At 35.2% G+C, this 15,549-nt stretch overlaps 1 protein-coding gene across 1 annotated transcript; it reads left to right on the top strand.

Annotated features, from left to right (window-relative positions):
* Window positions 1-356: 356 nt before the first annotated feature.
* On the top strand, window positions 357-15,318 carry LOC142532712 (structural maintenance of chromosomes flexible hinge domain-containing protein GMI1). Its single transcript, XM_075639095.1, has 38 exons — window positions 357-609; window positions 1,080-1,478; window positions 1,567-1,596; window positions 1,750-1,836; window positions 1,912-1,976; window positions 2,305-2,385; window positions 2,888-2,960; window positions 3,603-3,658; window positions 3,755-3,860; window positions 3,955-4,023; window positions 5,307-5,393; window positions 5,474-5,518; window positions 5,904-6,042; window positions 6,173-6,234; window positions 6,368-6,496; window positions 6,802-6,892; window positions 7,004-7,038; window positions 7,898-7,973; window positions 8,120-8,299; window positions 8,482-8,640; window positions 8,827-8,848; window positions 8,934-9,045; window positions 9,136-9,252; window positions 9,371-9,682; window positions 9,779-9,888; window positions 10,311-10,482; window positions 10,561-10,669; window positions 10,779-10,873; window positions 11,117-11,239; window positions 11,688-11,754; window positions 12,256-12,341; window positions 12,503-12,784; window positions 12,858-13,157; window positions 13,281-13,395; window positions 14,005-14,194; window positions 14,275-14,422; window positions 14,634-14,956; window positions 15,048-15,318. The coding sequence occupies exons 2-38, from the start codon at window positions 1,080-1,082 to the stop codon at window positions 15,259-15,261; spliced, it is 4,866 nt and encodes a 1,621-aa protein (XP_075495210.1). The 5' UTR covers window positions 357-609; the 3' UTR covers window positions 15,262-15,318.
* Window positions 15,319-15,549: the final 231 nt, after the last annotated feature.

Here is a 15,549-nt window from a genome sequence, read left to right on the forward strand (position 1 = left end):
CGTAAAATAAGTCATATTTTAGTTATATGTTTTAAATTCACTGTCTCCTTCCGTACAATTTTGTATACATTTTGAAGCAATTTCAAATGATCACCTCTCGTGTATCATTTCAAATTCATGATTTCTTGCTATTTAAAATTTAAATTTTTATTCTATTAATTAAATTTTCGGATATTTTAATTTAAAATTATAGGTCCGTTTGAAAAATATTGATCAAAATAAAACCAAAAAATAAATATTTTCTGAAAAAAAATATAATTGATTTATTAAATAAATCAATCTATAAAAAATGAAAAAGATCAACGGTGAGTGAAATAAGCAAGCAAACATTAATGATTACAATCTTGCAACAGAAAAGGGGCGCATCTCCATGCAAGCGCAAGTTAGCACTGCAGCGCCGCCTCTGTTCATGCCTTGTCCTTTCTGTTCTTTTTAGTTCACGAACTTTGAATTTCTACTGGCTGTCTTTTGCGCTTCTGCCGTGTGAAACACACGGTTCCCAATCTTTTAAACCCTTTTGCTTCTGTTCAGAGGAATAATAGTCGATCAACGAAGTTGTAGGCAGCTAATCTCATTCCTGGAGCAACAACCAGACATCAGCCAGGTAAGGTAAGGAGCCTTGAAAGGCGATACTTAAGGTATTTTTTCCTCAGGGCTGTCGACTCGAGATGCTTGCTTCTACCTGCTAACAAGACTCGCTTTTGTGGGGTCGTTTTGCCGTTGTGTTGTTTCCTGACTGCGGCTTGGTGCCCGGGGTCTCAAATTTTTTGGAGGAAACCATTTTTCAGGGAATGCGTATTTGTGGGAGTTTATTTTTTTCGTTAGGTTTAACTTCATGTGTCCTTTTGTGTTTCTTTGTTTGTGTAAAGATCGGAGTTTTGTTGGTGTTTTTAACTGTCTCCAGTGTTTTCTTGATTTCGTGCATGATCACGTCGATGCTGTGTTGTTATGTGCTTTATGATCACGATGATGCTGTGTAGTTATGCGCTTCTATGAAAGTAGTTTACAAGGATACTAAGCGGCAAGAAGTTATTAAGTTTGGTTAATTAAGTATTTTACGTGATTTTTGCTTGATGCAGATGTTCTCAAAAACACCTCCGAGCATTTTGGGCAAGAGGCCTAACGAAGAGCCTAGTAAAGAAAGGCCTAGAAAGAATCTATTTGGAGGTGTGAAGGTCGAAAGTGATGCGCTTCTTGCTAACAAAATTTTCTGGTTCCGCATCCTTTTACCGAATGGCACGACCCTTGAGCTCAAAATGACCGAGCTTCGTAGTCACATGCCCATTGAGGAGTTTATCGCTGCTGTCAAAAGAGAGTACTTTAATACAGTCCCACGAACAGGGTCTGGACAACCCGAGACAAGAATTAATTGGACGTATGCAGATTTGCATTTTACGGATGCAGATGGGAATAAGATGAGAACCGAAGTGAAGTTTCGTGATTTGCTACCTAATAAGCGGCATATCCTCGCGCTTAATGTGAGATAATGTCTAGACAATCGATCATAAGTATATATATATGTTATCATTGAACAAATTTATAATTTGTGTGTTCACCTTGATATAGGATGGTTCGGCTGAGCCTGAAGCATATGAGGTGTGTTACTCGGATTTCATTTTGAAGTTTTGGTATTTTATGATATAAGGATTGCTGAGTTTCCTAACCCAGTGCTACGGGTATTTGGCTGTCATATTTCTTGATATGTTCTTGGTAGTTTTCTTATTGGATTGTCTCCTTTTGGCTTTGTAGGATATGTGGGATCTCACCCCTGATACGGATTTATTAAAGGAGCTGCCTGATGAATATACATTTGAGACTGCCCTTGCTGACTTGATAGTAAGAATTTGATGTGGTTGGCTTCTCTGTTTGATATCAATAGTTGGTTACCAATGGTATTAATTTGTTGACTAGGATAATTCTTTGCAAGCTGTGTGGTCAAATGACTCAAATCACAAAGGCGAGAAAAGATTAATAAGGTATGCCATTCGATTTTCAGTTCTTATGCTTGAATCTAGATAATTGTTGGTTTGTCATCTTTGGGAAACCAAGCATAGGAAACATCAGGATTTCAAACTCGAAGTTGGAGATAATCTTTCTCAAAGGATGCTAACAAACAAATTTTCATCAGGAAAAACCTCCATTCCCGAGCATAACAATTGAATGCTTAAATAAAACTAAAGAACTGCTTTCTTGTCTATTTTCTTTGTTGTGCATCTCTTTTATATTTAGGTGGCCTATTTTAGTTTAAATTCTTCATCTTCTCACATAACTCGATTCTCACATATGTTTTTCTATTGTTTGCAGTGTGGACTTATGTAAAAACAGAATTTCAATTTTCGACACAGGACCAGGAATGGATGGAGTGAATGAGAAAATTGTAAAGTGGTACAATTTTTTACATTCTTAACGTATCTGTTAAAATATTTGATTCGTAACTTTTCTTGTAAGATTATCTAACCTAAATCGGTTCCTTTTCTCAAGTCCTTTGATGTTGAAAAAATTTTGGGTTCCACATGTGCGAGTCCATTCCTTGCCTTGATGCTTGTAAAGTTAGGTATGCTTATCTGTTGAGAGACGACAGCTACCTCATCAACAATTCAATATTTTAGTTTAGACCTTTACCGCTTGTTTTTGGAAGTATTTTTTGGGTCAGATTTGTCGATATGGATAGCTTGATAAGTGTGATAATATGTTAGAGAGATCATTTTATTCCTCTTCTGTATGAAGTTACACATGAGGTTCACTAGTTTTGCTCTATGCTTGTTTGATTTTGCATGTTAAATATGTTATGTATTTTCTTTCAAGCTATCATCTTAAGCTTATCAATTAAATTTTGATAGGTTTCTTTCCATCACCATTATCTCATGTTTTTTACATCATCTTCTAGGGGAAAAATGGGATCGTCCATGCACAGAGAAGAAAGGGAACAAGCCATTGGGGGAGAACCTCCATATTTAATGGTGATAGTAACGTGTGCACTATCTTATTGGTGCTTGTGAAAGATATTAATTACCTTGTGGTCATTTGTTAACTTCATTCATATGAAATTGATGGTCCTAAAGTAGATGATTTAATTTTTCAGTTGCTACAGAGGTTAATATGTATGAATATTGACAAGCACGACTTGATTTTTTCTTTTAGGAGATATTTTTAGAATTATTCTCTAGGTTTCTATTTAAGCATTTCGTAAACCTCGTAGAAGTTCACCACATATGAGTACCCCTTTGGATGATCATTGGTACACCATTGAGAAAGTCTTTTAAATGCCTTTAACCCTTTCAGCTTTATATCCTCCTTTCTGTGTGAACAGCTCAAACTTAATTCTTTGAAGTTCCCATGATGAAGACCTTTTACTCTCTTGATCCGACTTTAATGGATTATCCACCAAAAAGAAAGAATAAGAAATTTCAGTGAAGTTGCTTTGAATCAAAAAAGTATCTTGCGGGCTGATCCGAAATGGGAAGTACGCGAGAGGCTCAGATTTTGGTATAATCTGGAGAATTATTGAATAATTGTGCTGTAATATGTTATATTTTCAACTGGTAGATTTGCTCTTCTTTTTTATAGTCCCTTGTTAATCTTTTTATCATGGTGAATTCCAGCCTTTTTTTGGAATGTTTGGCTATGGAGGTCCTGTTGCCACAATGTTTTTAGGAAGGTATGAAATGGAAGGAACATACATGTAGTATATGTACTTTATAATATATGTTAAATGATAAAAGGCACTACATGGGAGAAATGTGATAAAGTGTAGGCATGCGGTAGTCTCATCCAAGACCAAGACCTGTAATAAAGTTTTTACGTTGCACTTGGAAAGAGATGCATTAATAAGCCCTTCACGTACAGAAAACCGGTGGAAGGTAACTGACATATTTCTTTGATTTTGATTTCATTGATGGCTCTTCCTCCCCTTATAGCTGCTAAGTCAGAACCTTTTTCTGTCATTCTCTGAAGACAAAAGGAGGGATGAGAGATCCTCTTGATGATGAAATGAGTAAATCCCGTCATGGAAGCTTCACAAAGGTCTTTTGCTTCACGGTTTTTCCTTCATTGTTTGCATATCTTCAATTCAACCATGTTATCATGTTTAAGCTTCAAATAATTTTTTCCTATTCAGTTCTCTGTACTGATTCATTTGTCAATAATTCAAGCACCTTTCTTTATAATTTTTTTTGCGTCGTGACTCTTGATTTCGTGGCTTCACTGAAAGAGAGTATGTCAATATAGTTGTTTTTGAGCAATGCTTGAAAGACATTCATTGTTAATAAAGTTTTGATGGTGAGAGTTGCATTAAAATGAAATGCATTACATGAACTGTTATGATCTCTCAAGCACATGACAGGCATGTACATCCATTCTAGAACTCAGGTGAAGTCCATGCATGCAGTATGGGACATCGACTGTCTGGCTTGTTTTATCTATCTGGGAACATGTAGAAAGAATGATTATAGGGCTATATCCTAGGTTTATTTACCTTTTACCTTCTTGGGTTTCTGTGGCAAAGTTAAAATTGAAGTTCTGAAGTTTTTGCTCATTTCCATTGTCAGGATTGTCATTTTATACTAGAGAGTTCACTATTGCATTTTTACGATACAGTACTTTTTTATCTAACATTGCTTCCAGGTTTTCCACAATGCAGATTTTGTTAAAAAACATGATATTTGAATAGTACAATATGAGAGTTGCTTATGAAGACTATACTCAACTGGTTTCTGGCTAAATGCTGATTGATTGAGTGGAATTTTATTAGTGAAAGTTTACTTTGTTTTTCGTTCGATAATAATATTGTTGCTGCTAGTGCTGTCCCTTTTCTGTCTTTTGAAACCTCTTGCTGGCAATGAATAGCAGTTTGAAGTGTTAATTAATTATTACCAATTAAATTTCAGTGTTTATTTTCATTATTCTCTTCCAATTTCAGAAGGTACATAGATTCTTGCGCGAGCTTAGTTACATAATGTTGTATTTCTAATTTTGATTAACATTTCATTATTGTTATTGCTGTAGTTTGTTCATGTTAGAAAGAAAATAATTGGATTGCTAACTAAATCTTAATCATGTTCACACACTTAAAAGGTTTTGTAATTTGTGATAATTTTGCTGTTATAGCATAAATTTGAGCGCCTTATTAATCAAAGCTAAAGGAATAGAATATAAATTTTTATGGGCTTTATAGATCACAAACATGTTCTACATGTCAAGTGGCAAATCACATGCATATTTCTTTGTTTTTTCCTTTTTTTTGTGGGAATATTGATATCTGGTTGGCTACTTGGAATTATCGTTATCAATGTCTACTTTGTTAACAGGTTGAAATACTGGGGCCTAAAAGAAGTACCCTGGATGTAAAGAAACTCCAGTGCAAATTGAAAGACATTTACTTCCCCTATATTCAGGTTTTTCTGCGCATTGTTATGCTCTTCTTTCTATTTCTGCCTTCAATGTTTTATCATTTCCTTGTCATTCTGTTGGGCAGTGTGACGAAATGTCAGGCAAGACAAGTAGACCTATTGAATTTCGGGTGAGTTTGAGACTTTTATCAAATTTTTGGTGTTTTCCTTTGGCAATTCCCTATCGTGATGTTTCCTGTATCTTTATTGATTGCACCCTACTGGTTAACTCTGATTTTCCATGTAGCAAGATTAAGTGGAAATTAAATTTTCTGAATATAAACACCTTAATCAGTCAGTGTCCTGGCTGTGTGGTTCAAATGTCAAGATGGATTCAGAAAATCTTCTATTGTCATAACAAATTCTGCAAAGGGAGTCCGGAAATAACATCGTGATACAGCTTAAATGTCCAGAAGATGTTCTCAAGTTTTCTTTGTATTCCTGGAATTACAATTCACAATTTTGCTCTAACTCTGTTTCCTCATGGTCTTTGGTAAAAAATTTCATAATGAGCAGGTCAATGGAATTGATTTAACTGAAATAATAGAGGGAGGGGAAGTGGCCATAACGAACATGCATTCTTGCAACGGTCCGGAGTTCACTCTGCAACTTCACTTCAGCTACAGTGATGATGCTTCTTCACCAAGTTGTCAAAGTAAGCACATGTTTTTGTGCCTTCAGTTATACATTACAAGTGTGATACTGTTCATGCGATGGTGTGAGTGCTCTGAACAGCACATCTCATTTTCTATGACTGGCTCTTAAAAAATATTATTAATTTCCAGGAAAAAATGGATTTCTTGATGCAAATGCCTGGTTGAGGTGTGTTTACTTTCCAATAATTAAGGTATGACCAGCACTCCTATCCAAATGTTCCTAGATATTGTTGCTCATTTGACTATTTGCATGCATGTGCCAATGTTGGTGGAATTATGAATGCATGCTCTTTCCTAAACTAATCCACTTTTGGTTGATTTCAGGGTGAAGAGAGTATTACAAGAATAATTACAAAGTTAGAGGCTGATGGATTTGAAATAAGAGAGAGCTTTGAGAATTATAGCAGGGTTTCTGTCAGGCGCTTGGGTCGTCTCTTGCCAGATACTCGCTGGGTGAGTCAATTCAACTTTCTCTTACGGTTTTTTATTTTATTCATTTCAATTGTTATAGCAACAACACATATTTGAAAATCTAGAATCATAGGCATGGCTTATGTTTACGCTATTATAACACCTTGCAAATTTTAGTGTATTTTCTGGAGTGTCATAATATACTTGGCAAAATAATATGACTGGATCTCTATCGAGAGAAATATATAATTAAAAACATATAAATAAATGTAATGTAATCCACGTATTCTTACTTGATTTGAAACGCTTCTTTGTATGAACCCTGAGATTATATTACTTTTCCACAGACTTGGCTTCCATTTATGGAACCAAAGGCAAAAAAAGGTGAGAAGGCCCAAAATCTGAAACGATGCCGCTACCGTGTCAAATGTTTTATAGGTATAAATATTGTAAGAAACCACCCGGTCTTGGAAACAGGATATTTGATTTTTTTTTTGGGTTTTCGGCATGTATATGTATTTATCTTAGGAAAGTATTTTATGGCTGCAGAGACAGATTCTGGTTTTAATCCAACACCAACCAAGGTACGGACTCAAGTATCATCTGTTGCATTTTAGATTGTTTAGAACAATGGAATACATCAATTTTTATCGTAATATTCTGACAAATTTATGAACATTTGATTATTAACATATATCTATATGCTCATTGAATTTTATTAAGGCAGCTCCAAAACCAAATTTTCAGTTTCAAAGTGGAATTTTTGGTCGATGATATGGCTGTGATGTTTCTGAAGATATAATCTCCATTACTTTTCATATGTTAATAGATGTTTTGCATAACCAATAATGTTTTAATGCAAAAGTGTGAACTATGTAAACAAAAGGAATTTATTCTCCTCTTGAGTGAAGGGGTTCTCATATGTCCATTAAAAGAAATGGAAAATTTGAAAGTTAATGAAAACGAGAAAATATGTGGTATCCCCTTCACCTGATCATCCAAGTTTGTAGGCTTGAAAAGGGAGTCTTTGTCCAAGTAGCACGAGCAAGAAACTGTTAAAAGGGAAAATATTTACTCATATATGTACGATGTTATGAATTATATATGTCCATTCATGACCAGTTTTTGAATGGTCTATCAAATGAAAAAGGTCTAAAATCTCAAATCCACTTTTAGTTGATGTTTCAATTCCTTGTTTAGATCATACAATTTGTGTTATGTATATCGGCCATGCATTTGGAGTTCCTTTTGATAGTTGTTGCTCTTTAACCGAGTCTTATTTTGATTGGTACTGTTGTTTAACTAAGTTTGCTTCGGTGTTTTGTTTCTGTTAAACTGTGTGTTCTGTTTAAGTTAAATATTTTATATATAAAAAATACGGCTCCTCCTAAAAAAAAAGAATTATGAAAATTTGCACCTGACTGGTTTTCGTAAGTTTTTCAGACAGATTTAGCCCACCATCACCCATACACCAATGCCTTGAAGAATTTTGGCAGTGGGACCCCTGTAAATGGAAAAGGTAAAGTTGTTGGTTCTTCATATTCGAAAATGAAATTTGAACTTGCTACAAACTAATTGTTGAATTGAGTCGTATTATTGCTCTTTTAATTTTTTTCTAAAACAAATAAATTTTCTGAAATAAACATAATTTGTCATGTCATGTAGAGTTGCAAATTGAAATCTTGAGAGATGGAAAGAAGTTGACTCTCACAACACTGGAAAAACAGTACAGTGATTGGATTTCGGAAATGCATGATCTCTATGATGATGAAATTGAAAGTGGTCTGGATCAACCCACTATTCTTATTTCTCCAGAGAATAAAAAGCTTGGCATATCTTCGGATGGTAAGTTTAGCAAGAGTAAATCTAATGTCACTTATGTTGCTTTAACACACTTACATTGCTAGCAAATGATTTCTTCTTCATTTTTGGTTACTATAAAAAATGTTCAGAATAATAAAATTGAAGATTACGACTTATTTTATCTTGAATGTGTATAATATACATGATGAGAGTGTACACTTTAGTTATTAGGGTTCATAAAGAGATTCAGAGAAAAAGGACATGCTGGAAGGCAGGACAGAGGATGAAAATATTGAAGGGAGCATGTGCTGGATTTCATAAAAACAATGTATTTGCTACACTAGAGTACATAATCCTTGAAGGGCTTCCAGGGGATGCTTGTGGTAAGTTCAGTGTTAATCAGGAGAGACTGTGACTAGTTTTTCTACTTGATAATGGTGATCTTCAAGGTGATCTACTTGCCGATGTGCGATATATTAATATGTTTCAAACCTTCTATCTCTGAGATTTTTGGTTTTGGTTTCACTTTTTTTTTATCATCTGATTGTTTTCTTCATATGTCAAATTAGGCGAGGCTCGACTGATTTGCAGGTTGGTAGTTTGTTGAATCTTATGAGACTTGGTTAATAGTTATGAACTAGTGACAGTTCTCCCTGTAAAAATTTTCCTCTGATAGGCCACTTGGTCTACCTGAAGCAAAAGGTTGCCGTCTATCAGACAATGGAAACAATGTCCTAGACATTGGCGAGTCTCTATCGTTATCAATTAGTGTGATTGACTCAGAAAAGGTTAGCCACATGTATCTTAATATTGGTCATATTAAGGTTTTACTCTTTATTTGTGTGTCAAGTTATTGACCCTTGTACCCATTGAAACAGTGCATAGCTGTCAGTGATATTGAGTGGAATAGCCAACTTGAGAAACATAGACAGAAATTGCCTTCTGGCATTGATCTATTAAGTCTTGAAGAATGCCAAGAATTGGAAATTGGAGGGGTTAGTTGTAACCATTTTCTTCTCTACTTCAATTTTTTTAGATAGTACCTATGCCACGGTACCAAACTCAACCATCTTTGTACGGCTTCTGTTTGGTTAACTATGTACTTCTTTACAGGGATTCCCTACCAATATTATAAAAGCTGGAAATGCATTCCCTCAGAAAATTGTTGCTGTAGTGCGACCAAAGGCTTTTGATTCTGCCTCCAGTACTAAAAGATTGGATCAAAAGTTCATTGTCAGAGAAAATTTTGAGATGATTCTAGAAGTCAACTTCAGAGTCGAAGAGAGTGCCAGAAGTGGTCATATTTATTCTGTGAGGATTAAACCCTCATCTCACAAGGGGTTACAAGGCTTGTACATATTTCTTTTGAGTTCAAAAATTGAAAAGTTTCAGAAAGCTGGCTACTATACATTCTTATTCTCACTGGTAATTGCTACAAGAAAGATTATGTTTTTCATTGAATAATAAAATGACGTGGAACCATTTGTGATGCACTTCTACTTTTGCGACTTCAATTATTAGGCTGATGTGAAGGATGTACATTTTCAAAAAGCAGTGCAAGTTCAGGCATTGGCTGAAATTGGCAGTTGGAGACTTGTGAATCATAATCAGAATTCCCAATGCACAATTAGGTGGGGCCCTTCAAATTTTCTGTTTGTGGTGATTCAATCATTCTTTTCCTTGATCATCATACGATCAGCCTTGTTTAGTAGAATTTAGAATATTATTTATATATGAAAATTTTCAATTGTCTTCTCCTTTTGTTCAAGAATTTTGGTAATTTGAGTGTACTTGTGGATGTTTTCGACAAAATTTTTTAATAACATTTCGTCAATGATAATTGGTTTGATGCTCAAGGATGCTCTTGATGCATATAAGTAAATCTTAATTTTAAAATATGGTCCTTCCAATAATCATTTCTCATCAATCTTCTGTATAAATCTTTTTGTAGTAATTTCTGGAGAAAAATCCTGTAATTTGTCTGAAACTAAAAATTGCTCATCTTTTTTTCAGTCAAATTTTTCTGAGGTGAATTTTGAATTTTGTTGGACAGGGTTGGTTGTCGCACCCCATCTATTTCCATAGCATGCTACGATCGATACAATAACAGGCTCCCTTTCACTAGCACTCCACGACCAACTATCAAACTCATTAAAGGCAGCCATGTTCTTGCTCAAGTACGTCACATGAAAGTAACAGCTGATAAGTCAGTCATGACAATTAAGGTAAAACTATAGTTCTCCACTAAAATTTAAGTTCATTAACCACTGTGCAGTGCTTTACTTTTGCTTAAATTGTTGTAGAACATTGTTGTTGAATGCCATGATTTGGACAAGATTCGTCCAAAATATGAGGCTTACTTAAAAATAAGTTCTGTAGACAAAGCACTATCTGTCAATTGTCCTTGTCAAGGTTTTCTGACTTCCTCATGGTTTCTGCATCACATAAGTGATCTTTATGTATATATATATATGTATATATTTCCTATTGATTTCTCACTCGAACGTTTTTTTATTGACAGTCCTTCCAGGATCACCAAAAATAATAACCACTCTTCCACCAAAATTAAGAAAACAATTGCTTCCGGGACAGATAATTGAGAAGCTGGTACTCGAAGTATGTTGATCCTCATTCCTCTTTTGTATGCCTTTTTTATTTCTATCAGTAAAATTTATGTCAGTCAAGGGTAGATTTTTTCATAATGTCTGGCTTAGGTGAATGATTATTGAGTAGTTGATGAGTATCCTCCTATTTGTATACAAAAACAAAGATTTATTTTCACCAGAAATCATGGAAATTTGGAGTCGAACCTGAATTGCTATTATTGCATTCATAATGAGAACTTCACTCTTTATGCAGGTATTTGATGAATATGGCAACCACGTAGGAAAAGATGAGAATATTTTGTTGCGAGTTGATGGATTCTCTTTTCTGGATGGCAGCAGTGCTGTCCGCAATGTGGTTACTGATTGTAACAAAATGGTCTGTTCACTTGTCTGGACAAGCATACGAGTATATTTTTTGAAGTACAATATGAACTTTGGTACTCTTTTCGAGTGCATAGTCAAAATAAAACTTTTGGCAGCAACTGGCAGTTAAAAAAGGTATATGTGAACTCGATGGAAAACCTAATGCTTTATGAGATTCATATAGAGTAGTAACAACATATCTGGCTACAAGGTTCACTTTATGCTTTACTTTGACCGACTTATCTTAAGTTTTATTTCATTGAATCAACCAAAAGACTTAGTAAAAAAACAAGATTGAATAAGTTGTTTGGTTTTTTTTATATAGTCCTGAAACAGAAGCATGGATTATTATTTGCATATATTTATTTGTTTTTCTCTTGTTGCATCATTAAGCCTGCCTTTTTGGTTTTCTAATATATCAAGACATTTGTGTTCTTAACCTGAATTCTTTATGCTGACAGGTAGATGCCAGGGGATACGTGGACCTGAGCGATGTTCTTAAAGTTTCCAAGGGATATGGCAAAGATGGTAATCAGCTTTATCCTCTTCTGTTCTTTCGCATTTGTGTTCTACATCTGCTAGTTTTAACTTGATAGTGTTCAAAATCTCTCAGCCTGAACTTGATTTTTTCCATTTCCTACCTATGATAAATCTCCTGAGATATCCTGACATTTGACTTTAATGTGGCAGCTATACGACTCATTCGAAATTTACTTTTTTACATAAATTACTCCGAATAAAACTAAGCGTGATTGAATGAATGCTAGCAAAGGTGTTAGAATTAAGGAAAGTGGATGCTGCTGTGCATAAAACTCACGAGCTAGGATTCTGAAGCGAGCTTCCATTTTCCGATTCACCAACCATAAAGCTCTTTTGACAGGAAGTTTTATCATGTTATATCAGTTCTGGAAAATTATTTGAATGAATTTTTCTACTTGCTTATAATTCTTCATGCGAGCACTCTTATTCTAGAACTAGAATTTAAGTTATTCTAGAACTAGAATTTAAGGTTATATGTTCTTATTACAGTATCTCTCTCTGTGATATCCAAAGACAAAGTCATATTCAAAATGGAGTTTCAAACTGAAAGAAGAGAACTTCGGACAGATTCAAAGGTTTGAAACCATTTCCATTGCACCCTCCCGACACCAATGACGGAGAGATGAGAAACTTTTTAATGATAAAAACTCCCGATGTTTTATTTGAGTTTCCTGTAGGTTTGCTTCATTCTACTATTTTTTTAACCTTTCTACAATGTTATTTATTTTGGAAACAGATTTTCAAGTACTGTGAAGCAGGTTCTGAATTGGAGAATATTTTGTTTGAAATTGTTGATGCTGATGGTGTTGTGGATGAAAATATAAATGATAATGAGAAACATGGGCAAATTCATACTCTTATTTTAAAGTCGGATTCAATGGATATGGATAATTTTGTGCGATATAGCTTCTCCCGTGGACGCAGTACTGTTCGCTCTATTCATCTTCCTCAGAGAGAAGGGATTTTCACACTTACAGCTTTTCACTCACATTATCCAGATCTGAAAGTGGATATAGAGGTTTTGACAGTTCCATCAATACTTCTAGTTCAGTTGTTATGGCACACTTACAAAAGTTAATTCTTGTATGTAGGTTCATGTTCAAAATGATCGGGGAGAGAATCTGGAATTAGCGGATCATGAAGATTACATGGATCCTGAAATTTTTCCCAAAGCTTCTTTCAGAAATGCACTGCCACTCCCTCGGACACCCGTCCTCGATGTTCCAGATATCGAGCCTGTTAATGTTTCTCCACAAGGTTTGAAGGAAAATATATTACATTCGGATTATTCAAGTTGTTTAAAGAATCCAAAACCGGAGCATCAGAATGCCCAGAACGAAAATTCTGGGGATAGAAGCAATTTTGCTGGGAATTCATTGATTTGCTTAAAGGTAAATTTGTATTTGCAGATATTTGGTTTTCTGTCTGAAGTTGCCAGCATAAGTTGATTTTTCAGGATAATATTGTGCCTATATCCTGCATTTTCTACATCTTAGAAGAGTTTTATGCTCTAGGAGCTTGAGGATGATCTTACTAACTGTGGGTTGACAATTGGAAATCATGAAAGTGATTTAAAGATGCTAAAACAGAAGCAGTCAACACTTCAGAAACATATATCAGATCTCCAAGGTGCTCACTTTTTTTTTGTTTATTTGATACAAGCTTTTTTTGTTGGGCCACTACAGGACTACATATGCATAAGATGGGGGTAACAAAGATGTATATGTTAAGATGAATGTAGAATTAGAAATGAAAGGATTATGAGCTATGAGGATAAGATTAAGGAGAGACGCGTAACATGGTTTGGTGATGTGAATAGGAGATTAAACACGATCCCAATCCGACATTTCTTAAATTGACAGGTTAATGGAAGGAGTAGGAGGGGGATTGACTTCTGTAAACTTGGATAAAGGTGATTATCATCTTAGATTATGGTCTAATAAGAGATAGAAAATCGCTTAGTTTAGAGAACTAACATCCATGTAGTTAACCTCGTAATTAGTGAGAATATGCTATGATGATGATTTGATTCCAGCTTTTTCTTTTGTCCACAAAAAATTTCTTCATTTGGAGCAATTATCTCCATAGCACGGTTAATAAATCGGCATCACCGGCTCAGTTATTTGTGACACCTATCAGTCATACTTAATAAAGGTTATGGAAATAGCAGCTTGTTCTGCTTGAAGTCTTCTAGTTTCATTACATTCTTGATAATCATGGACTCAGACTCCTTTTCAGCTCTTGTAATAGAACTTGATGCGCTGAGCACATTTGGAAAAGAGTGCATTGAGCAGAAAATTGAAAGCAGAGGTGATTCTGCATCGGCTTTTCTTTGCAAATTAAGAAAACTAGCATTGGAAGATAGGCCAAAGGGCGTACTTGGTGTCGTAGCTCTTCTTGGATCAGTACAGACCATTGAGCTTAGCAGGTTGGGTTAATTCTTGTTTCTCTGAACTTAGAGTTGGTGAATTCATGGTAAAGTTGAGCTGTATTTTTTGGTCGGTGTAGGATGTTGGCACAATATCTCGGTGAGGATCAAATGCTCGCAATTGTGTGTGAAAACTATGCTGCTGCTGAATCCTTTGATACTCGTTTCTCTAGCAAGTTTGGACAATCTTCAAGTGGAAGATATCTTACTCTGTGCCTAGAGGATACAAAGGTATCAGAATCAGCACAATTGATTAATGCATCATAGTAACAATTTTAAAATTTGTCATCACATTCTCCAAGACTTGATCTAAATAAAGGCACAATGGTAGGTGTCCTGGATAACAAAGATTGTCCTTACACTTGGTTAATATATCTACTTCTAATTAATACTAACTTGGTTAATATCTCTGCTTTCAAAATTCAATGATGACGATTTCAGGACAAATGGAAACGAGTTGGAAAGTGATTCCCAAAATCTGGACTCCTTGCAGGAGCCTACCTTGCCAAATGGCTGTAGTACCCCCCACGGATTTCTTGGATATGCCGTTCGCTTGGTAAACATGGAAGCAGTCCATTCACACGGGACAAGGAAAAATGATATTAGTACCCGACAAACGTTATTGTGCTGCCTCTTTGGGGAGCTTCAAGTATATGAGAACAAGCAGTGTATGAAAATGGCACGTGCCTGCATTAGGGATGGAGCCATCTCTTTAGACGGTGGCATCATGAAACGAAACGGACTAATATCCTTTGGCAACTGGTAAATATATACACAACAACCTGTTTTCTTTTTGTATGTCAAACCACAGAAATTCTCAAACATTGTCTTAATTTTCTACTTTTAAAATCAGGGAGCAAGTTACACCTGATGTCATATTTCCAGTTGTGAACAAGATGCCCGTTTCGCTTACGAGGTTAAAAGCTTCGAAATGCATGGTAGAGAGGGAGTCGGAGCTAGCAGAGGTAACCCGTGAGATAGATGAGAAGAACACATTGTATAAAATAGATATGGAAATTTTCCAACGTTCACGCAACAGGTATAACCTTTACTTATCTCAAATGTAATCGGCTCCTCAAAACAGTTGTATGCATATTTTGGAAGGAAAGAAAATTACCTAGGAATGGATTCTCTGAAGGATGCCTGGGATCCTTAGCTTGTTGTTGGTAGTAGCTTTGGTGAAGAAAACAGTTGTCTTGTGGTTGTCTTGTGCTCCAGTGTTCTGTATTTACAACGTAATTAATTAAATATCTGATCATTGTTTTGTTTTATAAAGTCGGGGATTATATCCAAAATTAAAATCCAATGTTCTGTATTTTAATTTGTATCTCAAAAATAACGGCCCAACAATGGAT

This window comes from Primulina tabacum, chromosome 18, assembly GCF_025594145.1.
Source record: "Primulina tabacum isolate GXHZ01 chromosome 18, ASM2559414v2, whole genome shotgun sequence".
Taxonomy (NCBI): domain Eukaryota; kingdom Viridiplantae; phylum Streptophyta; class Magnoliopsida; order Lamiales; family Gesneriaceae; genus Primulina; species Primulina tabacum.